The sequence below is a fragment of the Cynoglossus semilaevis genome, chromosome 17 (genome assembly GCF_000523025.1).
Source record: "Cynoglossus semilaevis isolate Cse_v1.0 chromosome 17, Cse_v1.0, whole genome shotgun sequence".
NCBI lineage: Eukaryota > Metazoa > Chordata > Actinopteri > Pleuronectiformes > Cynoglossidae > Cynoglossus > Cynoglossus semilaevis.
The window spans coordinates 8,314,375-8,324,437 of record NC_024323.1 but is presented as its reverse complement, the minus strand read 5'-3'; the positions used below and the strand labels follow the sequence as shown (position 1 = coordinate 8,324,437).

The following is a 10,063-nucleotide window of genomic DNA, read 5'->3' as shown; positions in this document are numbered from 1 at the left end:
GTATCATCTATAGTGTAAGTATAGTCTAAGTAAGGTAATAAATAAAGATATATTAACACAACTGTTGAACTTTATAACCGTCCCTTCCGTAATGTATATTAAAACCAGCATGATCTGCTATGTTGTTTCACCCACAGTCTTACACAATACAGTATCCCCAAGTACGTCTGGGACCTGTTATCTTATGTTTCCATTTCGCCCTCTTGTGGTCAAAATTTGGAATCACATGTCAATGCATTCAACAGGTCTTTTTAATAAGCTTCTAATTGATATGAATATCAAAATAATGTATTGATTTTTTATTTTCAGATACACGTGACATGATTATTTGTCATTTTTGGATTGAAGGTTATTTTTTTCTAAGAAAAACATAACATTAGTACTAAATACTACAGTATTACACTGTACTACTTTGACGAACCCAGAGAACAAACAGACATTGAGTTGACAAAGCTAATGGTTCGTTACGTTGGTATAGCATTATTTCATTTGAAAATGGACAGTGTGTGGCCCAGGAAGGAAATGAGTTTGACATCCATCATTCATCCACCCATTCATTAGATACCATTATTATATTCATTGTGCAGGACGCAAGGAGGCGCTGGAGTCAATCCCAGCTGCTAATACAGTAGGCAACTCTGGTCTAATGTACATGTAGATAGTAGAGACAACATTAATTTGATGTAATAATCATATAAAGAGAGAATGTTCTGGAGTAGGTTGAGTTCTATGGGTTTTCTATGTGAAAACTGTGAAACTGTGGAGATGCAGTAATATTTCAGCACCACGGAGAGCGCCACCTGCCCTCTCCACTGTCTTCATTGTCAGCAGTGACGCTCAAACACAACAGTCTCCTTCACTGCTGTGTCAGACTAATGTCAACCTGGTTGGTTCTGGGCTGGTTCTGTTCTCTCCTCTCGGTGTCAGTAACAGTTCCGCTCGGGGCTGTCACTGTTGCGCTATAGTTCCTGCCTCCTGAGACCGAACCGCTGCCGCTCCAGAGCTCAGTACCGCGGCTGCTGCCCTCAGGAGAACAACTTGACCGGAGCAGGAAGTAACTGGACCACCGCGGAGAGCAGAGTGTTTTTAACAGTTCTGGATCATTTTTAGATGATTTTAACTTAAATGAAAACGCTCAGAGCATGTGTTTAACGCAGAGGTTCTAGTTCATTTCCTCGTTTCTGCAACTCCTTCTTTTAGTTTTTGATTTACCAGAAATACTTTCAGAATCACGAGATATGTCACGCAAAAAGGCGTCCAAAGGTAAAAGCACCTGCAGCAGCCCGTCCACTGCCGGTCTTATGGGTAAAGGAACCGGGAAACCAGCGAGGGGCAGCCCGGGTATTGTTCAGATGAACGGTGTGGTCCACCCCAGCAGACCCTCCATCAGCAGCAGCAACGAGTTTTACGACATCGCCTTCAAGGTAAGATGCTGTTAATAACAAAGATCAGCTGCAAAGCAGATGCTTAATAAGTCATTTTAATCGACTAAATACTGTGGAGGGGAACTGACCATGGTATGCATAAATAATTCATTCAAGAGGAAAACACGGATTTTCTCTTGTTTTTTTTTTCTCTTTGGACTCAGTCCACATATAAACACATGGAAAATACTGCAAACACTTTATATCAAAATCTTCCACCAGAAGCTGTATTTTTTTTGTTGTTGTTTTTTTGCCGTGATTTTTTTTCCACGACCATTCATTTAAAGAGAGCAGGCTGACAACAGCTGTGTCAATAATCGATCGATAACCGGGAGAGGAGCGACCATCGCCCCCTGCAGCTGCCTGCCTGCAAACAAATCATTCGCTGTGCAACTGGTTGAGGAAACATGGCTGTGTCAGCAACTTCAGCAGAGCCGCGGGTTGCCAGGTTGCCAGGAAACTTTACACTGCTTTTCTTCAATGAGGTGTCGCTCAAAGGCTGGTCCAACATTAGAAACGGAATGTTTTTACAATTGCTTTAAAATCAGGAGATTAAATGAATATTTTCTTTTTGTATGAATGTCCAAATTCACGATTAGCTCGTAAATTCATGAATGGAATTCTTTCAAAATGTCTAAAATCCCAAATACCAGAACTGATGGCAGACTTTGGACAGAAGTGAGAGTCAGTCGTCTCACATCCTGGTTCTAAAACTGTGAGAATTGTCGCTATTTATGGAAACAAGCAGCTGACCATTGTTTGCTGTGGGAGACATTACACTCTTCAAACACAGTCGCACTTCCTCTGCTCTACTGTATGCACACAGTGGCAGCAGTGAGTATGAAGGATATCAATGGGCTACAGTAGAGTCTGCCCAGCTGAAGAGATTTACTGGATTGGGGGCAATCTTAAAGCAGCGCTGAGTGGAGGGACTCAGAGGGGAGGAGCAGATTGTCTGTATTTTTTAAGGACTAGTCTTATTGTAGTAAGTTGCTTAAGCTGCTCAAACCAGACCTTCACCCTCTGTGTCCTTTCATCACAGACAATTCTGACAGATTTCCTCATGTTTCTCCCTCTCACTGAGGCAGTTGGTGTTTTTTCTTTGTCTGTTTTTTAAGACAGCTGAAGGGCAGAGGAAAACTAAAGAGCTGCCACAAACGCTACGATAAAAACGAAAAACAATTCTGGTTGAAAACTGATGCAGGAATAATAAAATATAGTCATTTGAGGAGAGAGCAGCAGCAGCAGCAGCAGCAGCAGAGGGTGAAATTCTGCTGCCGTGTTTTTATCTCTCACTACACAACATTTTGTTTTTACGTTCTCTGTTTTTCTACTTGTCTCAACACCCGGGGGGCAACAGTGATCATATCAGAATAACATTGTAAAAAAAAACTACAAATGACCAAAGTTCAATGATATGACATCATTTGTGTTTTGTACATTGTTTTACTGAGTTCACTGTCATAAAGCAACCGAATGAATCTGAATGTTTGATTGGTGAATTTTCATTCTGAACAGGTGATGCTGGTCGGAGACTCTGGTGTAGGAAAAACCTGCTTACTGGTCCGCTTCAAGGACGCAGCGTTCCTGGCTGGCAGCTTCATCTCCACTGTGGGCATCGACTTCAGGGTAGGTTTATATACATATACCAAAGAAATATATAACAAAACATGAAACCTACAGTAGTGGTACTAGTACAGCTTTGAAGACCATGTCTTTAAATTGCCCATGGCTCTGACCAGCGTTCGGAAGCTTTCAAGACAGGATATTGATTTCTTAAATTAGGTTGACATACTCCAGTTTTTCGTTTCCCTGGGTGATAGAAGTGTCTGTCATTTCCCAGATAGACAGCCAGGGGAGATACATTGTCCATCTTTTCTAATGAAAATCGCACTTAAAAAAATTGTTCCAAGAGGCAACTGGCCGTGATGTCGCATCTTGTTAAACCACCATTTTCTGGAGGAACAGGGAACAGACAGACCTGACATAAAGATCTAAGATTGTACTTTGGCTACCTGTCATACTGTAGCCACACGTCAACCTCAAGCAGCCCAGGGATTATATGCTCAAACATTTTAAGACCAAAGCTGCAGTGTCTGTGTGCAGTACTGTGTCTTTCTATCATTGGTTTGGAGTCTGGCTCTGGAACATTCTGGGACAGTACGAGGCTAAATACAAGCTTTTTACAGTCACTTTATTTTTACCTTTCTGATCCATTATGTAACAAACACACAGACCTGTTCTACTGGGCTGAATAAACGCATCTTCTGTTAGACAAATGTATCAGTTACTATTGATTATTACAATAAATATAATGTGTTATTATCCTCACAGTGCACTGTGATTACTGCAGGTCACCTGATCCCAAGAGAAACACTGCTGGTGTTTGGTAAAACACACAGTTATTCTCTTGTACTGTGTTTGAGTGGGATGGTCATGTGGGTGGGATGGTCGTGTGGGTGGGACGGTCGTGTGGGTGGGACGGTCATGTGGGTGGGATGGTCGTGTGGGTGGAGGAGCTGTTGGTTTGTGTTATTTCTGTAACCCTTCTTACAACAGTCCTTGGTCCCAGTGCACATTCTTAGCCCAGTTTAACAAAGCAGCAAACTGAGCATTTACTATTAATGGAGTGGGTGAAGTACAAAGTTGTACAGCTCCAGGCTTAGTTTAGCTTCACAGAATCCTCAAACTCTAAGTTGCAGTGTGAGGCACAGGCATGATGCATTTGTCATTAGTCAGGCAAAAAAAATTAATGTGAATTTACTTAAAGGCAGAAGTTATATGCTGTGGAAATATATGTTTTTCAACCCGACTGATGATAAAGGAACAGTGAAGAAGAAGAAGTTCAAAGGCTGTGTCGAATTAAAGGCAAGTCTTTCCGTGCAGGATACGGAGAAAAGAGAGAGACAGTGTAAGTGCTATTTTTAGAAACAACAGTTTTGGACTTGATTTATTTACTGGTAGAGAAAAACGATTTGCTCCGGTTCATTCTCTGTAGCTCTGCTGCAGTGTTTCTTTCATTTTCTTTTTCTTCCTCCATTTATTTTTGTTTTTTAACTCACCACCTTATTTGAACTTTAGCTTAACTGGAACTGAAAATACCAGCAGTTATATAAGTCATCACCTTTATTATTGGATTTTCAATAAAAAAAATAGAGGGAAACAAGTGGGACGTCTGTATGAAAAGAGTATGAAAAATGCTAATTTAAGAGTCAACCAAACCATGTTATAGATTTTTTTAAAAATCCCTAATGGACAAAATGTAATTATTATTGACATTGGCCAGTGGCCCCCGGGGGCCAGGAGTTATTTTGTCTTGTAGAATTCTGACCATAAAAATCAGACTTTAAAAAACAGGTAGCGTTGTAGATAAAGCACATCCAGGTCATCTGTTGCCATGGTAATCCAGGTGTTAATCAGTAGACATGTGGCTGAAGTGGAGCAGCGAGCAGGGCCGCTCTCTGTGTTTGATTGTGTGGCCTGTGAAATCTCCACCGTCAGCATGTTGCTGCAGTCAGGAGGTCATAGGCAGAATGGAAATGTCAACCATCAACCTGATGAAAGTGTATCAGGCTCCTGCCTCCCCCTCATCTCCCTCATGCCTCTCCCTTCTGACCTGACCCTGAGGTGATATCCTCCTCCATCTCACAGGTTTAACTGTTAATTGCAGGAACTGAGCACAAACGAGGAGAGTGTCATTCTAACATCCTGACGACATTTTATTTCCTTTTCTCTGTCCGTCTCTAACACATTTGATCACCTCACTCTCTCCACTTTGACTTGTTTCAGCCCCAAGGTGTGGGTTGTTATGTTTATGAGATATCAGTGGAAGACAAGCCATGTCATGAAATCAGAATGAAACCTGAACTCTGTGAAGGAATGACAACAGAGGCAGTCAGCTCTGAACAGACGTGTCTGTCTCCGCGGGGCATGGAGTCACAACTCCACACTGAAGAAATGACAATACATTTGTTTGGTTGGGCAGTATGTTATACTGCTGAGTTCTTGCTGTCCTGTGGGGCTGTACACCTCCAACAAACGTTGACATTAAGCTGTGAAGCCAACATTATATTTAAATCTAATTTCACATAAAACAGTACATATACATATATATTCATATATTCACTTCAATTATTATTATTAAATATACATTTATAATAAATTAATAAACACCATGATTACTGTGCTGTGTTCAGAACTACAGTATTTAGTGTGGTGGGAGCTGTCCTTGGTCCTGATCCCTTAACAATATTCCACCAATTGCCGTTAACAGCGTGTCTTATAAGCCTTTCTAAAGCTGACTAAATACATTGTTTTTTTGGTTCATTCCAAAAGAAAAAAAAAAGCGTGTCTAGTTGGAGTGTGTTTTTTTAAGGTTTTGGCTGTGGGCAAATTTGTATTCTTATTTTTAATCCCTTTAAATCCCGCAGCCCAGAAGTTGCCAATAATAGCTTTGTGTATGAGCACAAACAACCTCAAACATTTCCTGCTACTTTGAAAGGAGATTGTGCCCCAATTACCTGAGCGCTGGTTTGAAAACAAAGCATGAAAAACAATTTACACCAGAGACAAAAATAACGCGAGAAGATATGAGAGGAAAATGAAAGGGAAACAATTAAATGTGGAGAAGCAGAAAAGCAGAGATTATTATTATATCCAGTCCACCTCTGGTCCTCTTGTCCCAGGAAATAAAACCTCTCCTAATCTCTTCTCCTCTTCATGTTTATGACTGGAGGAAAATAACCATCCAGGTCTGTTTGCTCTGATGCAAATGCAGAGATGATGAGTCTCCCAACAATTCCAAGTGTTTTACTGTTGTTTCAGTGTTGTTCCATGTGCTCACACATCCTACAGCACATTCTTAAAGCTGTCAGCAACACCAACCATGATCAACAGATGAAGAAGCTGTTAATAAACCCCTGGAGATCCAGGCTCACACATATCTGTGTGCCTTTTGGTCTGTTTTCATATTCAGTGTTGCTGTTTGTGATACACAGGAACATCAAACGGTGGTTCAGGAACTGATCTGAAGGCCTTTGTTCTCCCTGTCTACATGGACGCACTAATGAAAATGTCCGCTGTGGTCGATGTTTTAGCTACATTGGAATCAATAGAAAGAACATCATGGAAAAAACCAGGATCACGTCATGTTACGGCATTGGTGATGTCACTGGTGGAGGTCCGGACCCACTCCACCTCCTCCGTCCTGATGGGCTTTATGGGAAAGTCTTCCACTTGTTTACAGCCTCAGGTTTTTATAGTAAGTGGAGGAATGATTGAGTGAATTTCCCATTATCCGCTCTCTCGCCTTTCTGCCCACCTGCCTCCTCTGAGTGGGTGCAATTAAAGTGCCAAGCGTAATCATGCCAGTAAGTGGCAGTAATCTTTTTTTTGTTTTGTTTTTTTGTCAGCTCGGGAGAGTGAATTTAATTCATTTACAAAGAGAGGCCGAGGAGAATCAGCATACACATGTTTATGGATGTAGAACCAGTCGCCTCGATTGTCACGGACTCGGTCTCGTTGTGTTATCCACTCCTAGTCTTTTCACAGAAGCAAACCAACATCTTAAAAGTGTGGATCAGTGCAGGTCAGGGGTGGGGGGTTTAAATCTGCCCTGGGTGATGTCTGCAATTAGGTAGACTACGGTAATTAATGACAAGCAGTTTTGCTACCTGCTGCTGTAATGTCACAGAGATCCACAGAGGAGAAGCCTGGTGAGCGTCATGAATATTTAATCAGGGCATAAAGGAAGTGGAGAACTGTCAGAATAAGGAAGCAGCGCCTGATAAGGTGCCGTGGAGAAATGAGGAGAACGACAGGTGGATGAGCTGTGATCGTTGGAGGTTTAAACTCTAAATGTTTTTTGGCGGAGTTTGTTACATGTGTATGACTTCCATTTCGCAGAATGGGAAGAATTGTGAATTAAGAATTATGTCTAAATGTCTGGGGTAGAAAAAATAATGGAGAAGAATTTCATTAAAATGGAAGAAATGTTTCATGTGTTGCCACTGCTGCTGCTCTGCCTCACGGTCCGTCTTCTCCTGACACCGTATTAATCATCACCCATAACAAAACCACACTGTTGTGGTGGCATTTTGATTTATACCAGGCCGGTGTGTGAACAAGGCCTGGGGGAGGAGTTCTGGAGAGGTCCAGGTCGGCCGTGGTACAGCAGCACAGAATGATTTGTGTGTGTGTGTGTTTCTGACTCTGTGTGAATGGATCACCTAGAGGTGGGTTTTGAAATGTCTTTGTTGACATGGCTCCAAGTTATGGCTCCAACGACACCTTCATGAAATCTGTCAGTCATCAGTCAACCTCTGTGCTGAGGAGGCTTCCAGAATGGTACTAGTTAGGAATGTCCGATATTAACTTTTTGCCAATATCTGATATGCCGCTATTGTCCAAACATTTCCGGTATCAAACAATACCTGGTAATATCTATTTATTTATCTGTACAAACTACTGTATGAGTAGGGGATTAACTAAATGAGCTGCAATGCTGCCATCTAGTGACTTTCACGTTGATATACATCCATTTGTCCCTAAAATTATTTTTAGGGCACACATAATTTGCCGAAACCCAGGCATTGTGCTATCAGGTTTTCATTATCGGAGGAAAAAACAGTTCTTACAGATATTACGTAATATGCTAATATCGGCCCGATAACATCAGCCCGACAGTACTAGTATCGGTCCTAGTACTAGTATTTCCCTTTTTTTTACTTTGCTTTAGTTTCAACAGAGGGAGTTTGTACTTCTACGTTCTGCTCCAACAAACCCTCTACGTTAAAAGTGTCTTTTCCTACTGCTTCTTATTCTTATTAGAAAAGTTCTAACCCAACAGATTCTTTCGACAAACCAGGCAGACTCGCAATAATCACCAGGTGACAACTCATGGCTAACGGCCCCCTGCTGGCTGTGCAGTGTCAGCAGGTGCAGCCTGTTAATGAACGACTTCTACACCGTGTATAGGTTGCACTCTCCGTCCTCGGTGTAATGTGATTTATCGTGCCATTTCTGCCGCCAGGAGAATATTAAGTGCATCTTAATTCTGAGTGTATGGATACGAGTGCTGTGTGATTTCAAAAAAAAGCTGAGAGGACAGTAATCCAGAGGGGAGGAGAGGGACGGAAGTCGGATGTTGGAAAAACTTTTTTCAAAACAAAATATTGTAACGCAAGTTGAGGTGCACTTTTCAAACTCCTGTACATAACTTTAACTAATTGCAATAAAACATTTACACGCAGCTATAAAAAAGACAGGAATAACAGCTAATGCAAAGGGATTTACTTTTTTTTTTGCTTCGATCCGACCTCCGTGGGACAGATGCGGAGCCGAATCATTTTTATCGATCTAAAATGGGTGAGAGTTTTTTAGAAACATCACGCAGCGTCACTAATGAACAACACTGGGAGGAAACCAAAGTTTTTTGCTACAGTGTGTGAGAGTGTGTGCATGTGTTTGTGTCACACCGACTCTGACAGCTTGACAGCTGGGAGTTCAGTTGACTCCAGAGTGGAACCCTGTTATTCTTGCTCTCTCTTCAGCCGTGTATGTACACAGCTAGTGTCGAGCCTCTGAAGTACTGTCAGTGCTGACAGCACTGCCTTCTCATCATTATCCATCTGTCAATACTGTAAAGTTGATTAATAAATATCAGCCCTTGTCTCTGGCCACAGCTCTCAGTGTTTTACATTGGCCTCAGTCGTTGCCTTACAACCGCAAGATTCGGGGGATCGAACCCATTGACCTGCTTTTCTATTTATTCAGCGTCAGCTTTTCTGAATGGCAGCTTATTTGTTGTTAGTATTTTTACCATGTGTTAAATTCCACCGGCAGTATCAGCTGGGAAAGACCATAACTTCCATGACAGTCTTGGGAAAAGTTGCAGCTGAAACTTCCGGAACGTCACAGTCTGTATCTGACTGTACCTTCTTTTAAGCATTGGATTCTGAGCGCCTAGTTTTTGGATGGTACCCAAGAAGATCTTATATTCTGGGTTGTTTTCTGCTCGGAGCAGAACTCCTGTAGAGTAAAAGTGGCAGAAACTTCTCAGTCACAACTCAGCAGAGCAGAGCAGAACTGTGTCAGCTAAAAGATGTTAAAGATTGGGAAATGATGGAACCCAGAGAGTTTTAGAAAGAAAAAAAAAACCCTTAAATCTATTAAACGAACTTTGCAGAAGAGTTGTTGAAATCAAATCTAACAACTGAAACTTATCTTAGCACCAAATTAGAAACTGTTAATTTCAAAACTCTCACTCAATAACTTGGTCACGTAATTTAGTAGCCAAGTTAATACTAGCGCTAGTAGTACTCAATGGGAGTAATCTGTGGTCTTAAATTTGCGTCTCATGCAATTTGCTTTATGTACAACATTATTATTGGTTCAGTCAACTTTGAATAACAATCACAAATAACAACATCATCTTGATAAAATCATAATCAAATCTTTTTTCTCCAGGGTCTAAACACGTACATTCTAGTGACACAAATCTGTGATCAACAAAGGTTCCCACCGTTTCACAGGTGTGACTGTGAATATGTATGAGTGAACTTAAGCTGTATTTATTATTCCCAAGTGTTCAGTTGTGATTGGATAGGATCTGCTTCACCTCTAGCGACTAAGAAGGTCAG

The 10,063-nt window shown here is 41.3% G+C and overlaps 1 protein-coding gene across 1 annotated transcript in view; it reads left to right on the top strand.

Annotated features, from left to right (window-relative positions):
* Positions 1 to 387: 387 nt before the first annotated feature.
* LOC103393008 (ras-related protein Rab-26-like) overlaps positions 388 to 10,063 on the top strand; it is a 28,355-nt gene continuing 18,679 nt past the window's right edge. Inside the window, exons 1-2 of the mRNA XM_008329804.3 lie at positions 388 to 1,424; positions 2,943 to 3,053. Of these exons, the coding sequence (XP_008328026.1) occupies positions 1,239 to 1,424; positions 2,943 to 3,053 (297 nt within the window). The 5' untranslated portion in view covers positions 388 to 1,238. The remainder of the gene's footprint in view (positions 1,425 to 2,942; positions 3,054 to 10,063) is intronic.